Source organism: Calonectris borealis, chromosome 7 (genome assembly GCF_964195595.1).
Source record: "Calonectris borealis chromosome 7, bCalBor7.hap1.2, whole genome shotgun sequence".
Taxonomy (NCBI): Eukaryota; Metazoa; Chordata; class Aves; order Procellariiformes; family Procellariidae; genus Calonectris; species Calonectris borealis.
Genome location: NC_134318.1, coordinates 22,205,800 through 22,232,985, shown reverse-complemented (window position 1 = coordinate 22,232,985; position 27,186 = coordinate 22,205,800). Strand labels below are relative to the sequence as shown.

General features: G+C 43.8%; 1 protein-coding gene across 7 annotated transcripts in view; it reads left to right on the top strand.

Moving 5' to 3' along the window:
• The window catches only part of PAX2 (paired box 2), an 86,642-nt gene extending 60,301 nt beyond the window's left edge, over positions 1 to 26,341 (top strand). For 3 of the 7 annotated variants that reach the window (XM_075154520.1, XM_075154516.1, XM_075154515.1), the window contains 3 exons: positions 902 to 1,028; positions 23,553 to 23,639; positions 24,991 to 26,341. In XM_075154520.1, the coding sequence (XP_075010621.1) occupies positions 902 to 1,028; positions 23,553 to 23,639; positions 24,991 to 25,067 (291 nt within the window). In that variant the 3' untranslated portion in view covers positions 25,068 to 26,341. Of the gene's footprint in view, positions 1 to 901; positions 1,029 to 17,443; positions 17,546 to 23,552; positions 23,640 to 24,990 lie in introns of all 7 variants that reach the window. The other 4 variants (XM_075154519.1, XM_075154518.1, XM_075154517.1 and 1 more) reach the window with 3 other exon arrangements.
• Positions 26,342 to 27,186: the final 845 nt, after the last annotated feature.

The window sequence follows — 27,186 nt, the reverse complement described above, 5'->3', positions numbered from 1 at the left end:
ACAGGGGCGGGGAGGGGGCAGCGTACGGGGAGCCTGCTGGAGGAGGGGGAGATGTGGGGAGGGGGTTGGGGAAGCACATGGAAAAAAACGGAGCAGAAAGAGCAGAAAATCAGTTTTAATTTAACGTAATATTAATCAGAGCAACTTTTCCTGCTGTTTTGTAGCCTTCCCGGTTTCTCCAGCTCCCGCATCTGGTCCAGAGGCTGCTACAATAAAAAGGCAATTACCAGAGCCTTTCGGACAGGACACCCTTTCAGATTCAATGGCTCTCCCCCTCCCACCCTTCTGTTAGCCATGTGGCTCCCCCCTCCCCAATTTCATACCCCAATGCACAGAGTGACAGAGGCAGGGGATGAGGCTTCTTTGTTTGTTTTTAAAGAGCTAGGACAGAGGTAACAGCGGAGAGGAGGCAGACAACTCAGCAGAGAGCCTGGCTACAGTGGGCCAACGCTGGCTGCTTCCTACAGCCCGCCTGTCCCAGTCATGTCATTGCAGTCCTCTGCCCCAGCTGTCCTTGTCACCAGGGCAAACACCTCCCGCCTCCGCTCAGCCAAGAGGAGGGGATGTGGATTTCCCCTTTCTTCTCCCCTGGGCTGGCACAGGCAGCCATCCCTATCCCCACAGCACTGAACGAAGGCTCAGTCATACCAGATAACGGGACAGACCCTGTGCCTGGCCTCACCCCTCTTCCCCTTCACAGCGGCACACAGGAGGGTGGGACAGCTCATCCTAGGAACGCCCCCGCAACCCTCTTGTCACTTCATCTTCTCCGTTTCCTCCTCCTCCTCCGCTTCCATCTGTGCAGGGGTTTGCATCTCTCCTCTTCCTCCCCCCCATCTGTACACCCTTCCCTTTCTCCCGGCGCATCAATAGCGAGCTGTCTTTCTCCTCTCTTCCCCAGGGTAATGAGTACTCCCTCCCAGCTCTGACCCCTGGTCTCGATGAAGTCAAATCAAGTCTATCCACCTCTGCTAACCCAGACCTGGGGACAAATGTGTCAGGACCCCAGACGTACCCTGTGGTGACCGGTAAGCTGCCTGACCAAACAGCAGAACCAAGCTTTTTATTTATTTCCCTCATCACCATTAGCTTCTGCTTTTTCTGCTAATGCAAGATACCCCTCTGTGGCAAACATGGAAAGAGACAGAAAGACTGTGGAGGATGTAAGGGCTCAAGAGAAGCTTGAAATTCAGAGTATTGGCAGTTTTGGGTACACCCAGAGGTGCCCAGGTGTGACTCAAAGACAGGCAAACCCAGGCGTGAATCGGGAACTTGCGCGCCCAGATGGGGCTTAGGGATGGGTATGGGTGGAGGATGGGTATGTCCAAATACACGCTGCGATTTTTTCCTTTGTGTCTGAGAACAAGAGGGTCGTGGCTTACCCATGATCCACACTTTGTTATCTCGGGGAGAACTCATTTAAGATTTATTCAGTCCTGGCATTTGGAAGGGGCATTTGCAAACTAAATGCTGAGGTCTGCTGAACTGTGACTGTTAAACTTCCTCTTCCTTAAGCCCATGAATCTCTAACATTGCAGCTGGCAAAAGAAATTTGTTCACAGCCTTCCTCCTTCCCTCACGTGTGGGCGCATTGAACTTAGGTGTGACTGGGAGAATAGGAAATGAGAGCAAGTGCAAGACAGTGGAGGAACAGGGATGCACAGAAGTAGAAGGCAATTTCTGCAGCAGCTGCTCCACAGAAAGCTCCTCTTTGCTGGTGGCACGTGCAGGACCCGAGTGGCATGGGGTTGTCCTGGGGCCGCGGGGCACACCATCTGATACTAGTGTTAGACTGCCTGCCCTGTGCGTGCCTGGAGCCATGAGGAGAGATTCTGGTGCCACAGCCGCCTTCTCAGGCCTCACCCCTCTCACCACTGCTCCCTGCTCACACAGCTACCTCAGGTTTGCACATCTCCTCCTGGGTGGCTGGAGCAGCTGGCAAGGCCCGAGTGACTCGCCCCAGTTTCGTATATCCCCCTTACCCTACAACTGCTGTGGCCCTTCTAGAAACCTCGCAGTGTAAGTTGAGAAATAACTCATGACAAAAAGGTCTGAGTCCTGTTAGCAAGGGAAGGAGCTGTTGCCTCTTGGCCAAAAAGCTGTCCTCTAATGGCACAGAATCAAGAGCACTGGAGTTTGTATCTCAACTTTTTCTTGCAGAAGCCCCAGCTAATAGCCCTTGAGGTCAATGCAGCTCATGGCTGAGGCAGGCAGTCGTTACTTGTTCAGCAAACACTGAGCAAAGCCATTTTATTACATGCAACTTTTGGCTACCAGAACTTTGGGACCGGGCAGGATTAGTACAGTTACCCCAAATACAGAGGAGATCCAGTGTGAGCTCTGCAAAATGCCATGGAGAACCATGGGGAGGCGAACTGCATATTTAGGGAGCGTCTACAAAGTGTGACATCCCCAGACTTTTTTCATGGCTTTTACTGCTATTGGGCTTGATCCCAGGATCCTTGTAGCCATGCAGTTTCTTAGCCAACCAGAAAAAAATGACTCAGGTGTGGCAAAATTGTTCCACCTTTCTTTGTATTTGCATATGCAAGACAAAACTCATCTGGTGACCATCTACCATTTAGCAGATCTATACCTCTCTCAGGAAATTCCCATCTTTGGGAGGCAAAGCCAGTAGGAGAGCAGTACTGTCCTTCCTTCATGGAAGGCAAATCCCCATAGCTGGATGCAAAGGTGAGACACCTAAAATCAGAGTTTAAGATTCAAAGGAGCCATTAAAATAATTCTTTTTAGTCCTTCTGCCTAAGTGAAGGTGGTGAATTCCAGCCTGTTAACATGAGAGCAAAATCCAAAGGCTAGGGACACTGCACAAGCTTTGGACATGACTTTCACAAGGGGACAACAGGAGACAGATTTGGCCTCACGGAAGAGGCTGTGGGCTGAGGCAGAAAATCTTCTTCATGTCCCCCCAACCCTGTGCCATCCCCACTCTGTTCCCTGCAACACTCCCAGCTCAGATCGAGAACATCCCCATCTGATCCATCTGGATCCAAGAGTGAGAAAAGTTCATTTCAGACCCAGCTTGACATTCCCAGGTGGCAACTTAGCACTAACATCTCAATCTGTATGCGACATTTCAATCAGCGCAGAGTAACAAAAGCAGAACTATTAGCGTTGGGAGCTGTTCACTGGTGGTAATGACGGGGAAACTCAGAAACTGGAAATGAAAAGGGAAAAAAACCCCTCAACACCCTGAAAGGCAGCAGGGGAAGAGAGGTGGAGAATTTTTCCTCTACACTTAGGCCAGGATCCAATGTTTGGATTAATGGTGCCATTACCCAAGAAAGGACTTCAGATAATGCTCATTCTTAAAATGTTTTTGCTGGCAATTAAATGGTTGCAGTTATTGATCTTCATTGATCTGATGTCCTCAATTTGCATAATCTATTAAAGATGAATGATTCATGATATGTTTGCTATGGGGCTGGGCAATGCTTTCAGGAAGGACCAGAAAGGTGAGGAACTCAGTGCTGCCTCCTGATCTACCCTCGCCAGGAAATTAAGAAAGAGGAAGCATGCAGATTTCTTTGGTATCACCCAGATCCCTCTCCCAAGAAGGGATATTGGACTAACAGCAAGAACTGAATTGCTGGCTGCCTGTTTTGCTGCCATAGTGTCATCTTTGGAATGCCTCTTTGCTCTTGTCCCAGGGCAGTCTGTGAGCCCAGGCAATACCTGAAATAAATGTGAAACAAATCCTCCCATGCAGGGTACAAACTCTGCGTGCAGTCACGTCAGGATGTAAGATTTAGCTTCAGTCTACAAGAAAGTCTCCCCAGCTCAGTCTTCCCAGACAGAAAAAAGTATCACTAGCTCTTTCCAAACCAAAGTTGTCTGACATTGGATTCTTGCATTTTCTGAAGACTTCAGAGAAAGTCCTTCTCCTCTCTCTGGCTCATGACTAGCTTTCCTCAGCAAGCTCTCCCAGCTCACACCATTCTGAGAATACACCCCTCCAAAAGCCATCAGTATGTAACTACCTAAAATCTTGGAAGGTAGTGAGATAGTTAACTTCAGACGTTGCTGAAGTCCCTTTGTCTGTGAGCTTCCTAGAATTGAAGAGCTAGAAATGCTGCAAAACAGGCAGCCACCTCCCCAACATGTAGGAAGGCCTTCCCCAAGTCCTGGGCATCTATTCAAAGACACAGCTTAGCACCACAGTTACATACAGCACAGCCTTGCCTAGTACTGCCAAAATCAAACACGGCCTTTCAGGCAATTATTCTATCTAACACATCTTAGATGGTCCATTTATTACTCACATCTCCTAAAGCAAGTAAACAAAAACATTTGTTTACTATGGAGCAGACAGGTCACCCTTATTTCTCCCCATTAAGTATCTGCAAGGAATTTCTATGAATGAGCTGACACTTAGGGGCTAGCTGGGCACTAGGCTAGGAAACATGCTCCTGCTGTCCTTTATATAGAACAGACAATGTAGAAATTTTCAACTTCCTTATGAAGTATGAGAGAGAGAAAGCTCTTCAGAGCTGCCTGAGAACGCCACCTCACCTCTTCCTTCTCACACAGGCCAGTGGGCCAGCTACATCTTGCCTCTGTTTTGCATGGCCATCATAGCTAGATTGGCACAGATCCCTGACAGTTTCTTGGACAGTGTCTTTGGACACCAATCAGATTTCCTAGAAGCAAAGATCCAAGCTTGAACATACCAAGATAAGGCGAGTATATGCAGTTGAAGACCAAGACAAGAATTCTGTTGTTCAGAGATGTTCTACTTCAATTATTTCTATCGAAGGTAAACAGCCCAGGCAGATGAGTATAAAACTGTACAGGGCTAAGTAAACACAGAAAACCTCAATAGCTTTCTTTTATTCAGTAGTTTCCACACGTCTTTGATTTTGGAAGGTACTCAGTAGCTAACACCCGAGAGGTGAGCAGAGGAGAACCTCAAGACTTTGGCACTAGCAACAGGAGTACTTTAAAAGCACAAGGTTGTTCACATAAGCCTTTGAGAACAAAGGATAAGATCCTTCTTTAAGTGCCATCAAAAGTCTTATCTTTTGGAATAGGCATGCATGAAAGTAGTGCTGTGTCTTCAAACCAGGTTCTGAGTTCTGGGGACTTGGATTAATAGTTTGGGAGCAGAGTCCCTTCCAACTCAATTATCTAGTCCAGAAGTTACGCAGCAGAGAGGCAGCACTATGGGAAATAAAACACAATGGACTTTTCACATATGGCTTGAAACTTGTTTATTAACAGACTACTAAAGGGGAGGATTTATCTACTAGATGGATTGTAAAATTACAGCAAAGGTAAAGAAAAAGTTCCCTTAATTGAACCCCAGCAGTTTTAACTAACTAGACCTTGTTTGCCAGCCCACTACAATCAGTGAGATCTATAAAGAAAAAAAGTAAAAGACAAGCCCAAGAAAAACAGGGCAAAAAAACCACGTAGAAACTTCTACCGTTGACTGAAATGGGAGTATGTGTCCCCTTCTCTTCCTGTGAGGAGGTTTCTGAGTGATTCTGTGCTATGGTTAGCACCTATTAATAGGAATAGGTAACTTTAAAAATCATCATCACCCACTAAAACAGCTACCAGGTCCTGTATAGAAAATGTTTCCTTCTCTCTGGGAAAAAAAATTTTTCCCTAAAGCAACAAATATCATCCAGGGTGAGAAATCCTGATGACAGCTCACAATGTGTCAAACAAAGGCACCAAAAAAGCACAAACCCCATCGATCTCACTTTACTCCAGACCTCCCCTCTCTGGCAAGGGGTCAGATTTTTTTTCAGTTTAAGTTAATTTTAAAAATTCATACATGAATGTATGAAAAAAAAATTATAATTACTGACAGTAAGGCTACTTGCTATGTCTGAAAGACATACAAAAATAGTACTTAAACAGCATCTGATTTCTATGAAAGTTTTCAAGAAAGCTGTGATGCTAAGCACAGAGAAATCACTGGCTAGACACCTGGATCCAAAGTTTTTCTGAAATGATAAACAATCTTTTGAGAACTTTAGCCTCTGCAAGGTGAAAAGATATTATTTCCTTCGTTTCAGCTTAGTGAGTGAACTGAAGAGAATTTTGTTCAGTTCAATAACCAGGTCATTCAAAACTAAGAAATAAACTAGGATTTGAAAAAGCAGGAACATTTGTTTTCCTCTGTCAGTGAGTGAATTAAGCTTGGTGTGAAAGGATGAGATCTATTAGTTTTAAAATCAGGTTCTAAAATCAGTTCAATTTCCTCCTTATATATCCTTTCCTTCATTTAATAAGTCGTTTTAATGCAAAACCTGCTTAGAATAGCTTGCTTTTTCTGTTCTAGCATATTTAGGAAGTCAGGGAACTTGTGGTCATTTTATTTAATTAGCACGAATAATTACAAATACTGTTTTTAATTTAATTCTAATTTCCATCCAAATATAACTTGACACAGATCACAAGTAAAAACTTAATAATCTAATAAAATAATAATATGGACTCATCGTTCACTATTTTCTCATATAATAATATGTAAAGACAAATTATATTAAACAACATAATTGCTTAAATAAATGTGCACAGATGCAGTTCATCTACCTAGCAAAAATTGAAAAAACTACGTTTAGTGTAAATTTTGTATTTGTCAAAATATTTGTTACCACCCGTAAAATTCAACCTTTTAGAAAACAGCCTCATAGTGCAAATGTAAAACGAGTTGATCCAGCTTCCTGCTTTTAATCATGATTAAAACTGACCATTACATTCAGTTGTACTTAGATCATTATGCTGAGAGGGGGAGCATTTCCTTCCCCTTTTCCTTGTTTGTACTGGTGAAAATTTCCTCTCTTGCTCCAATCTGCTTTAGCCTCTGACACCAGTGAGCAATGGCCCTGGTCAGGGCTTGACTGAGCTGACTTAAGAAAACCTCTTTAACAAACTGCTAGGGGCCCCAAATTCGCTTTGGTGACAGCAAATCCTACATATGCAGACCCACACTTTGTGGCACAACATCACAGCTGCAGCCGCCAGCAGTCACGCAGCCCGTTGGGCACATCTCTGGATGCCCCAATGCCCTGAAAATGGAATATGATAATCATTCACGTGGCTGCTACAAGGTTGTTACTACCCTGCCTCATCAAAATGAAGGAGGTATTTTCTGTGAGCAAGCCTCTCCTCTGTTTAAGATGAAGAATCAGCCAACGTAGAAGTCCACAGGACCTCCAAATTTTATCAACTATTTCCCATTCCTAAGAATAGATAATATCTTATCTAGTCAAGGAATTTGGAAAGGCAAAAGGTGTTACTACTCTTCTCCAGGACCAAATGGCTGAAGGTGATAGATGGTCAGATGAATGATCCCTGGAACAGACAGGAATAGCGGGGGGGAAAGGAATCACATAAACTATTTCCATGCATCCAATGGAAGTTTCACTGACAATAACTTTATGACGCTGAAGAAGGCAGCTTGTGGGCTTGAAAGGCATACTGAAGTGAAGAACCCAGAAATGGATGGACCTGAAAGAAATCATGTCTTCGCCTTCCTTAAATTAGCATTTAAGTGAACTGGGTAATGACAATAGCAGTGAATTGGCATTCCCAGTCCGATTTTCTTCATCAAGGGGACAGCATTGCAGGCTGCCACACTATGCTGCGGACACAAAGGGACTTTTTTTAGAGAAAAGAATTATATAGTCTTCCCAACAATTAAGTTTTTGCCTTTTCTTTTGAGGCTAAATGAAGGATCCAGTAAGTATGGCTATGATGAAAAATTTTGTGATGTAGATATTTGCCCACTGACAGCAAAGACTGTGCTTTATACCTGAGTTAAGCAACACCTGTCAGCAGGTGTTAATAACTTTTGATGTCCATCAGCTGTACTGGATTTAACCGGGCCAGCTGCTTGTACAATTGAAATTGCCCACTGCAGTCTTTCAGAGAAATGGAGAGCTTACGGCAATCTTTGGCCCTTCTTTGTAGCTTTAGGATTGCTGTGGGCTACCCAGGAAGATCTATCCTATCTTATGATCAGTAGAATATCATTGTGATGAAACCTTGGAGATACCTATAATGGGGACTGTGTGAAAAACCAACGTGTTCTGTTCTAATTACATTTCCCAGCATATATTTCAAAAGCATCTTGTTTAAGAGGTAACATTGAAGTCCCAAGTCACCAAGGAATAAGCATATGCTACTCTTTAAGGCAGGAAGTAATTGCCCAACCTGATGGGCTGGGACTCAAGAAAGGGGACAAGAATACGAACTCCACTGAACTTCTCTGTTTGCCAAGTGCACAAGTTGCACATCTTTTTTCCCCCCAAGACTAAAGCACATCTTCCTTCATCAGCTCCATCTGCAAACAAATGTACTTAGAGCCAACATGAAGTTGACTTCAGTGGAGTTCTCAAGTGATTAACACTAACAGTACTCAACTAACTTCAAAGAGTAAGTCCAGATCACAGCTCTACCGGAAGCTCCATGTTTTACTCTGTACGAAGACTATAAAACTTTTTCTCTCCAAAGTAACAGAAAGAGTTAGCAAGTCAGTTTACTTGGACAGCAGCAGTTAATTAGATCAGACACAAAATCTAGATTTATAAAATCCAGTTTTACAAAAAATGGGGTAATAGATTTCAAAACTTGACATCAGTGATGTCACAACAGTTTTGACTCTCAGGGGAAAGCAATCCAAGGTTGTTTCTTGAAACATGTATTTCAACAACCCACAGATAAAGTATTGGGCTAGGAACATGGATGGATCTGTGCAGAAACAGAAACTAAACCTGAACACGCAAGGCTCATTCTCCAGTCAGCAGGAACACAAAGAGAAGACAAGAAAGGTACAACGAGAAGCAGATTAGTCTTTGCACACTCTTCAGTTGTTCTAGCAAAGGTCTGTTACGATCACAGAGAAGGGAAGAAAAATAGGATGATCTTTATCTTCAGTGCAACTTGCATAATGCTCTTGCAAAAGAAAAGCTAGAAAACTAAGAAATGAAAGAAAAAGTGGTTTTTCTGACATGATAGAAAGCAGAAGTGAAAGATATTCTGTGTCAGTCCAGTTTGGTCTTCTGCATGACTTCTAGAATTTCTGAGGCAAGATTCTCATATGGGATAAAGCAATGTGACTCCACTGGCTGTAGTGTAAACTCACCAGTTTACGAATGCTGAGGACCCAGTCCCATTCTGTTTGCCACAATGAAACCTTTCTAGGGAATGGAGAACGCAAATACAGAAAAAGATGTTTCAATGGTGGGTACAAGCATAGGACTCAAAACACCTGAGATAAGATTCAGCTTTGCACAGGGTTCCTACACGAACTTGGGTACATCTTCTTTGGCCTCAGTTCCTCACAGATAAAACTGTGATCCCTAAGGAATGCTGCAAGAATATGTGTTCTAAAGAGTGAGGCACTGGGGTCATACAAATATTTGATGGAGAGCCCAGGAAAAGATGAAGAACGCTAAACATTGTCAGGATGGTGAGCAGTGTTGTTAAGTGGGTGTGCACAAGCCATCCCTTACACAGGGATGTGCCATCTTGATATTCTTTGTTTACTGAAAAGAAAAGGAGCACTGGATGCAGGTAGCTTATCCTCCAGGAAGCCAGCAATGAAAAACAAGCAGCTTATCTAGCCCTGCAAACCCCCCTGCTTCCCTTCCCTTCAGCAGCAGAGAGCACGATAAAAGCTGAGACGAGTCTCTGTAGGAACCCAAAGCTGTGAATCTTCCTCTCACCCTGTCTGGCCAAAATCCCTTCATTTGCAGGGGGAATTTAGGCCAGAGATCGCCAGTTCTAGCTCTCCGCCAGAATAACAGAGGAGAGGGTTAGAAAGGAAGAAAAACAGCCATAACTCAGCAAATACAGTCAGAAAGAGAGGAGCAGGAGATGCAGAAAATATGTAGTCCTCTGCTGTGTTTCCAGCCGTATCCCCACACTGCTGACCCTTTCAAATTTCCCCCACCATGACATTGGGTGGTATTTTTTTGTCACTTATAAACAAGGATATCATTTGCCATTTAGAAGAAGAAAGGAGCCTGGGACAGGAATAGATTTCTGCTGCTTTGGGGGGTTGCAAACTCATTCTACCCCCCATTTGATTACACATCAGTATTCCAGCCTTAGGAATAGGACACTGACAGATACCTTGGGGTTCCCTGATGCAGCCTTACTGAGGGACACCCCCCAAGACACAGACAAGCCAGTACAGCACTGCTCCACAGCTTGCTGGCACTAGCAGGACTTGGGATGGAAAGGGACACGTTCTCCATCGCAAATACAAAAGAATTAGAGAATGGAGAAAATCAGAATTGAAAACAAAAAAGGTGCAGCTGAAGTTTGAGGTGGTTAAAATGAAAAATGGGACTGTGCCGTTCGCAGGTGGATAGATAGATCAATCAATTGATCTCATCTACACTGACACACTTTGGAGCTATAATTCACTGGTGGGGCAATTATTCCAGCATAGCAGTGGCAGGAGTTATATCGGAGACAGAATTCAGGTGCTTTTAGTCAGGGGAGAGTTGGACAACAAAGGAGTAAAAATTGGTAAATGCCATCCACCAGTAAAGATACATGGGATATAAGTTATGTCTGTGCAGTTGCAGAGCGTAGAGGGAAAGATAGACAGGTAGATAAATAGACACATAAAAGTCTGAGTTTTGGTTGTGCAATCATTCGCTGTCTGACCTTATCCTTGCCTCCCCTCCGCTACTCTTAGAGAGAAGAGTGTTTAGCATTATTGTGTCCCAGTCTCTTTGCCATGTTACTGTTGACTTCTTTATCCCCCCGCATTGAGTAAGTGGTGATGCCTCTGGAAGGTACGAGGAATTTTTCTTCATAAGCCTTGATGTGTTCAAGAGAGGGCTGGGCTCATCTCTGCTGTGAGTCTGACAGGGGCTTTAACAGCCTCACAACACCAGGACAAATAGCTCCTGGTCCCTTAACCCTTCTCAGCTTTGCAAGGCAAGGCCTGGCACTGTTGTTCCCATTGCAAGGGCTTTAGACAGTCTTTCAGGCTGAAATCCTCTCTCTGGTGGCTGGGCAGAGCGGAAATCCAGAGGCTGGATCAGATTGGCCTAATGCTACAGCAGCTTAAGCGGGCTGTTTTACCAGAGATTATGGTTTCACTTACACAGAGCGCCTGAAAAATGCTGCGGTTTAGGAAGGATTATAGCTGAAAATTCCATGCTTTAAAAGAGAAATAAAGCAGGGGAGGGACTAGGAAACCCAACGTGCCTGGGGGCTGTGCAAACAGGATTAACCTCTGCCCATAGCACCTCTTGCTTCTGCCCACCCACGCTTCCTGTGTCCATCCTCTTTTCTGCCCTTTCCTCCCCAGCGGCTTCCCACACCTGCTCTCTCTTGCACAGTACGGAGAGCTGAAAAAGGAGCCCGGAAAATGCCCAGAACCAAAGTGTCCCTAGTTTATTTAGGTATGATTGTCAAATGGCTTCCTTGAAAAATATCACTTCACTTGCAGCTCCTGAAAGCCAGGGGAACTTTTGGCCTTCTGCCTGCAGACAGATCTATTCATCCAAATTATCTAGTATCAACACTGTTTGGATGAAGGCTTCAGCACTCCCAAACTGCTGGTGGTGACTCTGCCTGTCTGGCCTGAAGGTAAATCTGTGCACTCCTTGCCATCTGATGACAGAGGATGCAGGGGTTCTCCATCTACAGAGACTGGCACTGGCACGTGAAGGCTCACTGGTAGGATTGTAGACTAGTATATAGCTGTAAAAAGCAGGAGCTGGGCAGTGATGTGCTGCCTACTCTGGTGACTTTAATTAACTGTGCAACAAGAACCAGATACTCCAGCTTCTATTCCCCATATCCTCCACAAAAGGTCCTTGCCAAACAGAGCTTTCTATAGCAAAAAGGGAGAAGAAATTACAATCCTCACTTAGCATACCAGAGACTTCACATAAGTAAACTAAATAAAGAGGAACTGTACATCTTTTGGCCAGGACTGATCCTTCCCAATCAACTGAACCAGGAACATATGTCTTTGCTGCAAAGGAGTCTCAGTGATCTGAGACCTTTGCTGGCCATCCAGGTTAGAGGTACCAGGAGGAGAACACAGATGGCAAACTACCATTTTTGCCAGGTAGCAAACCTTTAGGAAACAAATGTCTCAGGATAAACAGCATTCACAGATAGAAACTGCCCAGCCCTTTATTGTCTAGGTGAGCATTGCAGCCTCACAATAAGGTGCCTGGAGTTAATTAAGCCAGTTCTACATTAATGAAGTCAGATTTATGACCTAATTATATGTCACATTTATATTTCTCTGTATAAATCAAAACCACCAGAACTAACTTATTTCATGGCCATTGGCAACACTTGCCATCACGGCAGAGAGATGGCTTTCATTTATTGGCTTTAATTTGTTTACCTGAGGGTGGATGGTTTGCTAGATTATTTGGATCAGATCTGATCACATCATCCATACTTCTCTTTCAGGTGTTCAAATACAGGACTCTATTACTGCTGACCCAACAACAGTGGGTGTTCTGGAGTACCCATGCTTTAGGTCACAGAGTTCTCCAATTCCCAAACCTCTTACTTGGCAGCCAAGTTAGGAGCAGTTTCAAAGCTGTATCTATCGTGCCTATGCAAGTCTGCACATCAGAAATGGAGGTCCAATGCAAACAACAATGAAAATGAGACCTTTTATAAGTCCCCCACATTTCCTCTCCTCCATTTTATCTCTCTGCCAAGGTATCTGTCTGGCAACACTCTACTCTGGGAACAACCAGAGTCAGTACTGACTGTTTTTACGGTCAAAGCCCCAAAGCGTGCCACTGTGAATAATATCAATTGATAAATCTAAATATCTATCTCTCTACCCACCTATTAATTGCACAGTCCCATTTTTTCATTTTAACCACCTCAAATTGCAGCTGCACCTTTTCTGTCAAAGCTTTTACAGAGTTTGGCTTGACAAGCTTTGGCCATTACACCGAGCATCCTGTTTAATAGATGCTCATAACCATGCTGTTCTCCTGGGGTAGGTTACCTTGAGTTTGAAGAGACAAAGTGGTGTAATTCCCTGGGCCTAAGTGGGCTACACTGTGGAAGTGTAGCATCTTCATACGCCCTCGGCCAGCAAGAGAAAGCAGCAGGAAAGGGAACACAGAAGCTTCAGAGCATTCTTCCCCTTCCCAACACTATGCTTCTTCCTGTCCTCCCTCTCCTGCATGTTCCCTCCCTCACCTCTCCTTTTCCTGCATCCCATTTCTCCCATCTGCCACCGCACTCCATTCTCCTCATCTCCTGCTGCCCCTGCAGAGGCATCCCTGCAGTCAGAGCCTAGCCCCCGAGTGCGTTTACTGCTGTTGTCTCAGCACTGGCTCCTCTGATCTACTCCTAACCTTTTTATTTTTATTTTTGTTTTTAAATTAATTTCCCTGTAGATTTTAACCACTCCATTTTCATTTACCCATTTTGTTCTTCCTCTCCTCCCTTCCCCACCCTCCTCTTCCTCCCCCTGTTCCCCTTGTCTGTCTGTGTCCGTCCCTTACCCTACCACAGAAAACCTCTCCTCTCCCCTCAGTATAAAGCAAGAGCCTCATGGAGCCTCTCTCACCCCTTTCACCCCCACCACGCCGGTCGGCTCTGGGCAGGCTGATCTTCAGCCCTTCCACATGGCCCTTTCAGACGATGCGTCCACGCCTTGCTACAGTGCCTTCCTTCATCATGGTGCCCACTTTGGGCAGTCCAGCAGCCAGCCTCTGATAGCAGGTAACCGGCCTTGGCCACAAACTCAGTGGGGATGCTGCAGGCAAGGGGTTCAGTCTCGTCTGATGGGGAGACCAGTAAATGCTGCAAGCTCTTTGAGTGCAAGTGGGAACCAAAGCAATCACGTTCCAGTTCTGTGTATGCAGCACGTGTTCTCAGCTCCATGGAGAGTCACAAAAAGACTTCATGCCTGTCCTTCACTTTTTAGAATAAAATGGGAAAAGAAGCTGTAACTACCTAGAAGTGACTGGGTGTCCCAGTTGGATGGGTTTGGGACTTAGTACAGAAACATTTGTACAGCAAAATCCTGTGTTGCCTCAATAGCCATAATGCCCCTGAGTACTGTCGGCCCAGCAAGGGTACTGTGTGCTAGCCTAAGGTGGGTGACTGCAGCTTGAATAACCTAGCCAGCTCTAGGACTGTTAGCAGGGTTGTTCAGCATGGGTTGTACAAACTACTAAGTTAGATAAATACATAGGCAGTTGGTGAGCACTACCATAGCTATGTTGTGAGCAATATTTGAGTCACCTGGTTTGGGAGTGTCAATGTGAGCTGGTGTCTTCACACAGCAGACCAAGTAGTTAAGAAACAGGGCATCACGTCTGAATGTAAAGACCAGGAAGGGTGGGTAAGAGACTATAATGTTTTACAGCCAAAGGAATACAGAGCTGAGGTAGATGGCCTTTAAGGGAAGGACAGAAGTGAAGAAATAGGTTGCAGAAGATGACAGCACTTAGGGGCAGCAGGCTGGAGGGGAGGAAGGAGAAGTTTCAAGTAGGTACTAGGGGAAACTCCTGTGCAAGGTGACTGAAGCAACATTGTTGCAGAAGCTCAGGGGTGGCTTGGATGAAATAGTGGGAATCATTTTAGGTGACCACTGAGGCTGTTATCACTCTACTGTCAAAGAACGTAATTTGGGCTTTTTCAGAACAAAGTCTTAGTGCAGACCACAGTTTCTAATGCTCAAGAAACACATCTTACCTCTGCCTCCTTCATGTTCCTATATTATTTTTCTCTTTTAACCTAACATCCTCCCTTTGTCTTGTCAGGTGAGATTTGCATTTCTAAACCTCCCTGTAGGAAAGCAGCAAGTAACAGCAGAGAAGACTTCTGTGTTCATAACACTGTCTTGGTCCAATCTTACTGCAGCCAAAAGAGCCTCTGAACCCTGGGCACTTCCTAAGCCAAGGAGTCTCCTGACAGACTCTCTCCAACACATAGTTCTCTGGGGATGCAGTCATATATGACCACCCGCTAGCCTAGAAGGCACTGTGTTTCAGGAGAGGCACCTGCCTTAGGACCCTTATGGAGAATTAGACATGGGAGAAAGTTCTCAAAAGCTCAATGTCACAGTGATGGATGTGCTGTTCCTCACTCAGAAGGCTCTGGGAGGAGGGAGAATGGCTGGAGTTGGAAGCATGTTATGAGCAGGATAGGTGCTAGCTTTGCCATAGCCCTGCAGTACAAGAATTTAATAATCCTGTCTACCTGTTGGTAATGAGAGGAGGTAATGGAAGCGGCCTGCTTGTATGTAACAGCATTTTAACAGTCTCTCTGTGGGACTCTTATTCATGTTGCTGATACTGTACTTGTTTGTTATTTTCTTTTTCAAGATTGGAATTTTGACAGATTATCACTTCCCAACGAATTTTCCATACTGAGTCTTGAACATCAGTCTCTCTGCACTCATGTCTGAATAAAAACACAGGGGCATATGTGCATAGATAGAGTAGTAGAGTGAGCGTGTATGCGTTCCCACTTGAATGGAAGTGTCAAAATGAATTAATTTTGCCTGCTGCTACATAATGTTCTCCCTCACTTTTCAGTGACACTGTTTTCTCATTCATCACCTGTTGTTATTTCTCAGGCTAGTCACTATATGAAACCAAAAGGACAAGAATTTTAAGCATAAAACTTTCTTGCCTTAAAAGGATGTGAGGGGAAAAAAACAGAACTGTATCTAGTAAGTGTTCATCATACAGCTTAACACACAGCTACAAATCACTAAAGGAATGATGGTGATAAAAGAGTAGAAGAGTATAGAATATAAATCCCTGAGGCATTATATATTTATTTTTATCAATATTGGGGAGTGGCTGGAAAATGACTCAGCTGTTGTCTGGTAGTTCTGTGCCATTATCTAAGAGGAGGTGAGCTAGGAACATCAGTTACCGATCAGGAACCTCTTCAGGGAGAAAGAATGAACTTACATTTCTTTTTTTCTTGAGCAAATCACCTCAGCAATCTTTAGTCAAGACCTATGAAAGCAATGACACTGGTTTAGCCTACCTCATCCCAGAGAAACTTCCTCCCTTCAGGTTAATGCTCCATGTTGATTAGTTTTTGCTTTGCTGTGTAACTGTTATTTATTTCTGATTCCCCAGCCAAGGTTCGTGTTTGTTCCAGGGCCTGCTTTATCAGTTATCACTCTGCCACTAGTAGATCTGAACAAACTCTTATTCTTCTTTCACTGGCATATCCCAGCACAGTTCCAGTGACTCCAGTGGTGTTAATGGGCCATACTTAACCTGTCACTTCTAAAGGCGAATCAGGCTCCAGCCCTCCAGTTAGAACAGACAGGAGAGACAAAATTTTACAAAGGAACAACAAATAGCACAAACTTCTTGGTGAGCTACAGTTCACCTAGGGAATGTGAAAGGCTTTGGATGCCTGGAACAGCCTGAGATCTCAGTAGGCAGTGTTGGAGGTTGAGCTGTAAATCTCCCAGCAGCTGTGGGGGAAAGATTATCTTAATTTATTTAGCCTTTTTTTTTTTTTTGGTTTTGGCTTGAAACTCCCAGCAGCTTCTGAGATGATTTTAGTTCATTTAAATGCAATAAGCACTAACAGCAAAATGCCCTTCTGGCTGGCCCATTTTCAGGCTAACCAGTCCAAATGAGGAAATGCCTCTGGCATCAACCAAGAAGCCTCCAGCTGCACTTCCTAAGAGATGAAAAATAAACTACAATCACCCACCCAGTCCACACCCCTCTCTACTTCTTTGGTGGAGAAAAGATATCACGACTTGAAGTATTACTAACAAAAACTTGTACCTGTGATAAAAATGAAGTGGGACTCAAACTAATTCACATGATCCTATTATTATATATGTTACACCAGCACCTGGAAGGAGTCCAACCAGTATAGATCTCATGCTAAGCACTGTGCAAATGTACTATAAGTGTGCCCTTGCACCAAAGAGTTTGCAGCATAAAAAGAAGCACAGAGAGGTGAAGTGACTTGGCTAAAACCATCAGCAAGTGAATGGCAGAGGTGGGAAGAGAGACAGGCACAGAAAACTCTCGGATCACTTTCCAATGCCTTGCACATTGATCATGCCCTAAAGCAACATCACCATAGTTTTGGAACTGCATCCACTGCATATAGACAGGACCTCAGCTACTCTGGCAATGAATATGCTGCCATTCTCTGTGCAGCTTAAGACCATTTTGATTTAGTTAAAATAGATCCAAAATCTACAATGAAACAAAACAAATTCTTTTGAGCCTCACAAAGCTAGGTTTTAACATCCATCCTTACCATGTGAGATCAAAAGTGCCACAGTCTTCCGCTAAAATTTTCAGTGGGTGGACAGCACTTATGTAAGAGAAGGCTGCACAGCACTTGCCTACCAAGCTGCTGGTCATGTGATGGTGGGACAAAGGTGGTATCAAATCAGTATTGAAAGATCTTATCCCTATTGATCACTTGTCCTGATTCTTTCCCTTTCCAGGTCGTGACATGGCAAGCACCACCTTGCCTGGCTACCCACCCCATGTTCCCCCAACTGGACAAGGCAGCTACCCAACCTCAACACTTGCAGGAATGGTTCCTGGTAAGTCAGCCTCCAGACTTCAGTAATGGTGCACACATGTTTGAGTGCACACTAGCATTGTAAGAGCTTTCACAGTTGGCTTTGCTATTGCTTTGCTGATATTAGGGCCTATACTTTTCATAAAGAAATCATCAGGTGCCTATAACCAATGTAGCTAACAACACTTTCTGTAATGTATCTCTTTCCCCCTAGTAACTGATTCACTGCTGCTATGGGCAACTAGATATCTATAACCTGTGGCAATTAATTGGTAATTAATTAACCTTAGTATTCATTAACTAATGTCATTATTTTCCAATGACCCGTGCAGATTATTATGTACTGCTCGTGGCTCAGGATATTCAGCTATCCACTAACTTAGGGTAACAACTTACCTTCTATCTAAATCCAGGGCATCAAACTGAAAATCATCAATGGTAATTTAAGACCTGCAGGTTTTGGAGACCTAGTGTCCATAGCCTGAACTAGCTAAGAACTCAGCAATGATTAACAGCATTTCAGGAGAAACAAACTATTCACTTTCAACAACCAACTGCTTACCCACCTCCTGTTTGTAAGATAGTTTTTTGGATTGGCGGCACTATCTACCTAATCCCACATCCAAAGGCAAACTGTTTCTTTGCTACCCAATGCCTTTGGAGAAATACCTTCTCTTGGCAAATGGATTCTCCCGCTGTTTAGGGAGAACATTTCACCATTTGCCCTGGGGCAACTGAAGAGTTTATTTTCCCAGGCTCTGTTCCCCACTCCTCTGATGACAATTATCCCCAGATAAAAAGCAGGATTTTCCTTTCTCAGCCACGGTAGCTCAGAACTTCATCTGCCACTGATTTCTGTTTATGTTACTGCCCTGGGTTGCATGTCGTGATGACTAATGAGCAGGTACACCGTCCATTCTGCAACCTCTTCTACTGGAGGGATAACTCCAGAACTGAAGCAGCAGAAAGCTTGAAGACAGAAAGCTCTTAAAAAACGATGATATGATTTGCCAGGGCTTATGAGTGAAAAGCCTAACTTAACTCTCATCCAAATCTCAGAACAGCTAGCTAAACAAACCTACACTGCAGCGAGGACAGTGAAAATATCACTGATAGGAAATGTTTGCAGGTCAAAGTCTTAACATCTTTAAATGACAAATCACTGCTTACATACCATGAAGTACTGGCTAATACCTACGGTCACATTCCAGAGCCAACAAGCTACATACAGCTTATGATCCTAAGGCACAACAAAATCTCGGGCTATGCTGTGAAGATGATGTGATTGACCTCCAGATCAGGAAAAGATAGTGGATTGGTCCCCTCCTCACCCCCACTTTAGTCCCTTGGTATAGTTGAGCAGCTTGCTGAACTTCTGGGGTGGTTCAGAGTTGGCAAATTTTAGGAAATCTCCTTCTGCACTAAATTTTTCAGGGAGATGGTTTGGTTCCAGGATCAGAGGAGCACTAAGGCGATATCAATCAATTAAAAACCCACACACAGTAACAGTAGGTAGACTCAGTTGTCAACATTTAAGTCAATTATAGGTCAAAACTTACAGAAGGTCATGGCATATAGAAATGATTAATAACACCAAAATAGCTGGCTCTTTGAATAGGTACTTCTAAAAACCAGCCTCTTCTCAACTTCTAACTGTTCTCAACTTCTCAACTGTTCAGTGACTGCTATGTAAGTTTAACATCCTCATCACAAGGATGATAGTTACATCTAAACTGGGACAAAGATTTTAAGACCCCTGATCATAGGGGTCACTTATCCAAGAATAGGTTATTTCAGCTCCTTGATGTGGTGGCTTCTTATCCACGTCCCCCAAAACACACAAATACCCCCCAAAAGAAAAGGAACAGGATGAGAAAGAAAAAAGTTGAGTTATACTTCAAAGAAAAAAAAGATTATTCAAGTCAAATGGGTATCTTTACATTAAATCTGATGTAACATTCAGTTATAGGAAGTTTTTCTGGTGGCCTACTGGGGCATCCTGCAGTAGTTACTGCATGTGTCCACAGAGCATCAAGTTCTGGCTGTTTCAGTCATACCCTACTGGTCAGACCCAGCCTGGCAGCCCTTCTATTCCTGTCTTCTAATGTGACTGAAGCCAACAAGCTGGAGATAAAGAGGCTTCCTGGGAAGGAACATAAGACTTGACTTTAATGGGTCACACTGCAGATCTCTGCAGCCACTACTCTCTGTCAGGGGCCAAAAGTGAACGCCTAGGGAAGGGTATAAGAGTAGAGCAAGCACGTATCGGCATTTTCTCAAAAGATCTCCCATCCTCCAGCAAGTTCCAGCTCAGAGACTTCCTAAGCCAAACTTAGTATCTTTCTATTTAATATTAAACACCCTCGATAGGTTTCCCCTCCACAAACTTAAACAATGTCTCTTGAACCCATATAAGCCTTTAACATCTGTAGGAACCTACGGCAAGAAGTTCTGTAGCTTAACTACATATTGTGTGAAAACTACCTCCCTTATTTGTTCTGAACCTGCCACCTGCTAGGCTCACTTCATGCCTCATGGTTTCTGTATTAGAAGACTAAACATGCCAAGATTTAAATACAGATACCAAGAAATACTGTTAGTAAAGGTTCCCAGAGCACAGATTGCACAGAATATAGGCCTCATGAGATCGATCCTCTGTGCTTGCTTGCAACCTCTGTTAAGAGTCCAGGTTAAACAGAGAGAACAAATATGATGTCGCCAATAGTTGGTTACACGCCCCCAGGCCAAGAAAGATCAGGGGCCAGTGCTTTAACTACACTGGAAACAAGAGGCCAGCAAGATGTCCACTCAAGGAGTATCTTTAAGAAAGGTACTGACACACAAACCAACCTTATTGTCCAGATGTGAGTGAATATGAAAAAGAGGCTCTGTCTTCTCTAAATAAAGGTGCAGAGCTAAAAATAGAACTAGTCAGAAAGCAGAACTTCCAACCCATGCAAAACTCTGATTTTTTGACATTTGTTTTCATCTTGCATTGGGATGAGGAATCAGAATCTTGAAATCGTTCAATTTGCAAATATCAGGATGAAACATTTCAATAAAGTCAACATGTTCTAGATGTCAAGACTTATTAAAATAATAAAAGAGTTGAAAGGAAATTAAATGAGATGAGAAAGGCAAAATGAAACAAAACAAGAAAGTTGAAACATAATACTTTGTTTCAATTTGCAGTCATTTCAGAACTTTTCTTTCCAAAACTCCATTGAAGCTGACAAGCTCGTGCAAAACATTTCCATTTCAATGAGACAGCATTTTCCACTGGAAAACTGTTTCTGAGAAGATTGTTTGACCAGTGCTATCCAAAGCTGCTCTGTTCTATCCGTGACAACCTTTCACTAGACTTCTACTTGTATAGTCTAGAGAAGAGCTTGTCTTCAGTAGCAGTACATCCATGCAACATGGTCAGTCATGCATGAAAATATCTCTGAGGTTTATGCAGATGGTGTGGTAAGATACTTATCCTGCATTTGCCGTTGCCTGTAACTTCAGGTCCCAGGCTGTAGACGTGGATCAAAGCCAGTAGTCTCTGAGCACACACTTGAAAAAGCAGGGGTTAGTCACTCAAAGAAGGGTAAATCGGGTATTGTGCTACACTTAACCTGTGCGTCTGAGAGATGTTTCCTGCACAGATAACAGAGCACCTTTGATCCCTGCCTCAATTCTTCCTCTTTCCCAGAAAGGCCATCAAGTTTCTGCAAACTGTTTCGGTGAAGCGAGCATCCGCTGAAGGGAGCTGCAGTTTACACAGAGCAGCGCAGAGCCTGCAGAGGGCTGGTGATGGCAACGGCAGGGAGTCGTTAAACAGAATCCAATGTTGATGAGGAAATTACACTTGTTTCATTAGTGATCGGGGAAGGCGATAGCTCAGTTCCTCTTGGTCACAGTTGAGCTCAAAAGCTCATTATCCTGCTGCATGCATGCTTTCACTCCTCGTCAATAAACACTGTTTCCAGTGGCTGCCCTCCCTCCTCCCCAACTCTCCGTAGCTGGGGCTCTTTCTCCTCTACTTAACGCGTGCTTTAGGAACACTAGAAACAGTTTAGGGTGACAACTCAGAAGAGGGTGACAGAGAAGCTTTGAAATATCAGAACTAATTCTCTCCATGCAGAGAAGTGATGTTTATACGAGGCATATCAAAGCAGAAATTCTCATTTGGATAGTTTTTTTCTTTCTTTGGGGGGCAAACTCATTTCAGTATATGCCACAGATAAGTCACTTCAGTAGAGATAAATCTGGACTATGCATTGCTTTTTGCCTTTGTATCCTATCCCGCAGCATCTTGGTCACCTTAGCAGGTTTCACCCATTCCTTCTCAGCTAGCTGTCAGGATTTTCAGTGCAGAATGTTTCTAGATACTGAAACATGCTGAGTTATATCATTAAAACAGTATTTAGCAAGGTCTGTCACACAAAATGAGGTTTTATGCTGAAACTAAAAGCTACTGTGACTAAAATACCTTTGGATGGTGATTGCTTTTGATACATACACATTTTCGTACTGACTACTGTGGTTATTACCCTGAATGTCTTTAAAAAACCTAGCTGGACAGATTCTCCTCAAGTTTAAACCAGTGCAAACCCCCTGACTTCAACAGACTTCATTTCCACCATCTGAGAATCTGTGGTTTTGGCTTTAACCCTCTGGTAGAGGGGAGATTTGCAGAGATTACAGTAAAATTAATTGACATTTCTTTGGTAATTGTATCACAGGCGTCTTGCATTGCCTTCTTTTCCTATTCCATGGTATCTAGCAGGAACCCCAGGTGCTTTCTGAACACTTCTGCTGTAACAACTCCACCCCCGCTTCAGGGCAGACCAGAAGCTAATAGTCACGCTGTTCTTTCACTGTCTTTTAAGCGCATAATGCCTTTCAGATGGCACTAATCGTCCCCAGCCTGTTGGTACTGCATTAAATTGAGGTTATGATCAGATAATGGCATGTTTTTACTTAACGGAATCATATATTTTTAAGTTTGGGGAGATTTATTTATTTTGAATGCAGCACCATACCTCCTCAGTTACCAAATATAATTCCCTTAGCCCTGCACAGCCTTCTATAAAACAAGGAGACCTGGCTCCTTATGCACAATAAAACGGAATATTTAAGAAGACTCTACAACATTCAAATCTTGGGTCAGAGTCTTATTAGATCACAAAGCTCATAAGTATTTTGGTTTGGGCCCATTTTACTGAATGTGAAAAAGGGAGCTGTAGCCCAGCTTGCCTTTCAGATTCAGAATAGCACCTAAAGAACTAATAATTAGAAAATTATTTTCTGGAACCGGAACTCAGCAAGTTTTCTCTGTAACTCACTAACTAAGCATAAAGGTGTGGTTCATCATATATGAATCACTTTTCTGACTAACACCATCACATAGAGTAAGAAAGAAAAAGCGATTTGTATGTTTTTCATTTTGTTTTATATTTAAGTCCACCCTACTCTCAGAACATTTCTAATAACAAACGATACTCTTCTCCACAAATATGTCATCACCCTCAGCACCTTAAGAACAAAGTTAGCAATACATATTGCCATCAACAGCACTGCTGGTTCCAAAGAGTTTTATGAGCTTGTCCCATCAAACTGCCATGCCTATTGTCTTGATACTAGTGGAGAACCTTAGATTTTATTTAAAAGAAAGCTGACAGTTAATTGCAGAAAAAGCTTGCATATGCAATCCTACTGCAACCTGAGAATCAGAAGTCAGAAAGCAATGGAAAATATACCAGTTTAATTATTTTTTTGTATTATTGAATTTCATTATTTTAAACTAATTTCTTGATTCTGAAGAGGTCAATCTTATGGTTTTTAATTGTGTGGGTAAGCAACATTGCACTGAACAAACACTAGTGTCCTGAAGGGCACAGTCCCAGCTGGGCAAGGAAGCTACCTACATAGACCAGTTTTCCTGCTGGTGTACGGATTCAACATGAACACTGGCTTGATGGAATAGCAGACATAAATCTTCATTCTCAACTGTATTTCACACCTTCCTTGTTTTCTTCCAGGGAGCGAATTCTCAGGGAACCCCTACAGCCACCCTCAGTACACAACCTACAACGAGGCCTGGCGGTTCAGCAACCCTGCATTACTAAGTGAGTACCTCTTTCCCACAGCACACCCCCAGCCTCGCGCTCCTTCTGTTTGTCTCTTTGTTTTCTTTTCTTTGTTTTTTTTTTTTTTGTTTCTGAAGAGGACTTTCAAGTATTTGGCCAGGGGAGAGGCCTTTTTCATCACGCTCCAGTCCAGTGTCTAGATGGGTATACAACTCATGTGTGTTTTGTATCTGTTCTGAAGCCGATTCCTCTTCCTTGATACGGTTCAGAATTCCAGTTCAGCTCTGTCTTCCCCATGGCCTGCATCCACAGTTTCTTCCAGATGAGATCAGAAGTTAAATTCAGGTTCTACTACTCTCTCAGGCTGCAAGCAGCATGCATTCAAGGTCTGATTAAAAATCCAGATGACGTTTCACTCCTTTCCCAAGCTACATCCCCATCAGTTCCTGGGGATCTGGAAATCCAGTAGAAGTTCTTTCTATCGGACCAGTTGGAACAGTGTCCAGAGTGGGAGACAGGCTGCATCACTAGGTTTATAATAGCCAGTAGACTTTCCTTGCAGGGATATATCCATCTCCAGTGACCCTAATATGCCCAGAAATAGTTTTTTTCAGAGGGGAAAAAATCTCCCATAAGACCATATCTTCTAACACAATATTTCTTTGCAAGGCAATAGGAAGAGATTTATTATATGTAAAATAAATCAGCTGTGACTATTACCGACGTATTTACTGAGGTTTAACAACGGGATAATAGATGCACATTTTGTTCCAGTGTTGTTAAACCTCAGTAAATGTGATCTTAATAATCAATCAGTATTTAACACACATTCAATAACCATCTAGTGAGCTTTCATGCCAAATGTGACCAAAATCCCAAGCAATAAAACATTGTAATTTTGTTTCATTTCTCCCCTCCTCGTTTTAAAAGTGTCTCACTATACTTTGTCAGGTGTGCTCAGAACATCTGGCCCTGACACTTTCCTTGTGGCTGCAGATCAGGAGTAGCGTACTTGTGCTGCAATGCTCACAGGCTTCCCTCTCAGCAACTTATTGATGGTCAGAAGGAGCAAAAGGATCTCCTTCCTGTCGAGGGGCTTCAGAGCCAGAGGCCACGGTAGTATCTATCCACCAAAATGTGGCTCTTGGCTGGCTTCTGCAATTGCCTTTCCCTAATCCCATCAAGAGCTGAGTCCCCAAGTTCGTTCTTTTGGTTACTTTCCTTTCCTTTCTTCCTTTCCTTTTCTTTTCAGTTCTCCTTTGTTTCTTTTCTTTGTTTGATTGCTTTTTTGTTTGTTTGTTTGGTTTGGTTTGGTTTTTTTTTTGTTTGTTTTTTTTTTTTACTGTTTGTCCTTTCAACCAGTCCATTCTTCTCCTGTGTTAACTTTCAGGTTCCCCTTATTATTATAGTGCCACATCCCGGGGCTCCGCACCTCCCACTGCTGCCGCTGCCTATGACCGCCACTAGTTACCATGGAAACCACATGAAACTGCAGGGCGACAGCTTAGGCCTCCACATTGTACCTGTCTGATCACCTCCCTCCATCCCTGGGAAGGGTGAAGAGACCTTCTCCGTTCCTCCCCACAGTCCAGTTTCTCCCCTTTTGCAACGAAGGCGCCGGACCAAGTGCTCACCACACGAGACTGAGACCCCCCCGCCCTCCCCCTGCCCTCCGCCCCGACCGCTCCCCCCACGCGGGAAGAGCCTGCGGCCAAGTGGCTTCTCCTGCGGGAGCCCTCCACCGCGCCCGGGCAAAGCTCAGCCACGCGAAGTCCCCTCGGCTTCCAGGACTTGAGGGGGACTGGGAAGCAATGCAGCTGGCAACCATTGCCTTACAGGACCCCCTTCTTCTGGGAGCGGTAGGGGCCGGGGGAAGCAGGAGAGAACGCCGCCCATGAAACACTGTTCCCCAAAGATATGCTCTTCTGTGGTGGACTCGTCAACATGTGTCACCCGTGATGCTCACCCTGTTCCCCAGGACAGAGGGAACAGTCTGGCTAGAGCAGAGATGGCAGTACAGATACCTGGCTCATCTGGCAATGAAGAAAAGGACCAAGTAACTATCTGCACCCCACGAGGGGTTCTCTGTGCACCTCATCCCCACTCTCCAGCGTGGCTTCCCCCATAGTTGGCTGCACCTCATGCGTGGTGACTTTGCAGGCCAGAGTTGGGAGGAACCTCACATACACCCACAATTTCTGTGACACACAATCAGCTCAGACAGGAGGATGGAGCAACATTTACAAACCAACCGACGAAATGAAGAAATATATAAATAGATATATAAATATAACTGTGTTTTTATGCTTTGTCATGAAGGTCTGTAAAAAGGAAAAAAAAAAGAACAAATCCCCAATTTTCTAAAAAACCCAAGCAAACAAAAACAACAAAAAAACCAAAATAATAATTAAAAAACCCTACAAAAATAAAACTCCAAGTCCCATCTCTCCCCGCCACCTGAATGGCAGACGAGTTCCTCTGACGTTTGATGCTCCTCTTTCACTCTAGGGTTTTGTTTCCTTTCTGTTTTGCACTACAATGGGATGGTGGTATTGGAGAGGATTGGATGCCAGCTCCACCCCCGTCGCCTCCTCCCCTTTCCCAAATCCTGTCTCTGGGGAGCAGTGTGGACAAGTCACATCTGACAAAGTTACCAAACACATCAGTCGACAAAAAAGCACTCTGAGTCAACAAACGTTTTCCATGTCACTGGTTGGCAAACAAAGAAAACAAGCCCAGCTGCGCTCTAACTGCGCTGTGTGGTGGAAAGTGTGGGGCTTCACGTGGGCCCATCTGATTGCCCTCTGGACAGCTGAGACTGAGATGGACAAATTCAGGATTGGCTGGGATTATTGCTTGGTTCCCTAGCCCTTAGCCGCCGCTCCTTTTACCTTAATCCCTGTACCCGTGATGACCACATCCCAACTTTCGCAATTTTAGATATGTCCAACACCCATTCTCCAGATCCCCACAGCCAGTGACAACAGCCTCATTATCTGTGCCCAACACCTAATTTCCTAACCGCTATAGCCTTGCTATATGGGCCCCCTTCGATTCCCAGTCCATCTGCTCATACACCTACTAATTTATAGGCCTCCATTCAAATCCATATGCCTGCATCCTACCAGCCAGTCCCAACATACAGCCCCATTTTTTCATCTTCAATCCTATATTGTGCACCCTAATATTTACCCCTTATCCCAAATGCTCACCTGATGATTCTCTAGGGATTCTCTGGTCTTTTCGGTTCCCAAGTGACTGGCAAACACTGTTCTGCAAAAGGCTAACTGTCAATAGAAATGCTTATTACTCCTGTATTGTTAGCAAACTCATAAACTGTTCCTTGCACTGACACTTCCTAAAAAATACTCAAAAAAAACATGAAGGCAGCTATAGCCTGTCCCCAGGGCATCAAGTCTGCCAAAGTAGATCCTTGTTGTTTTAGAGAGGTTTCAGATAAAACTCGTGGGCTACTGTACATGGACAAAGACAGGATTGAGAATCAAACCCCCGAAGGGCATAAAAGTGAACAGCGGAGCAATCTGTACAGCCAACATTATGTATAAAATCCAAAGTTCCCAGCCTC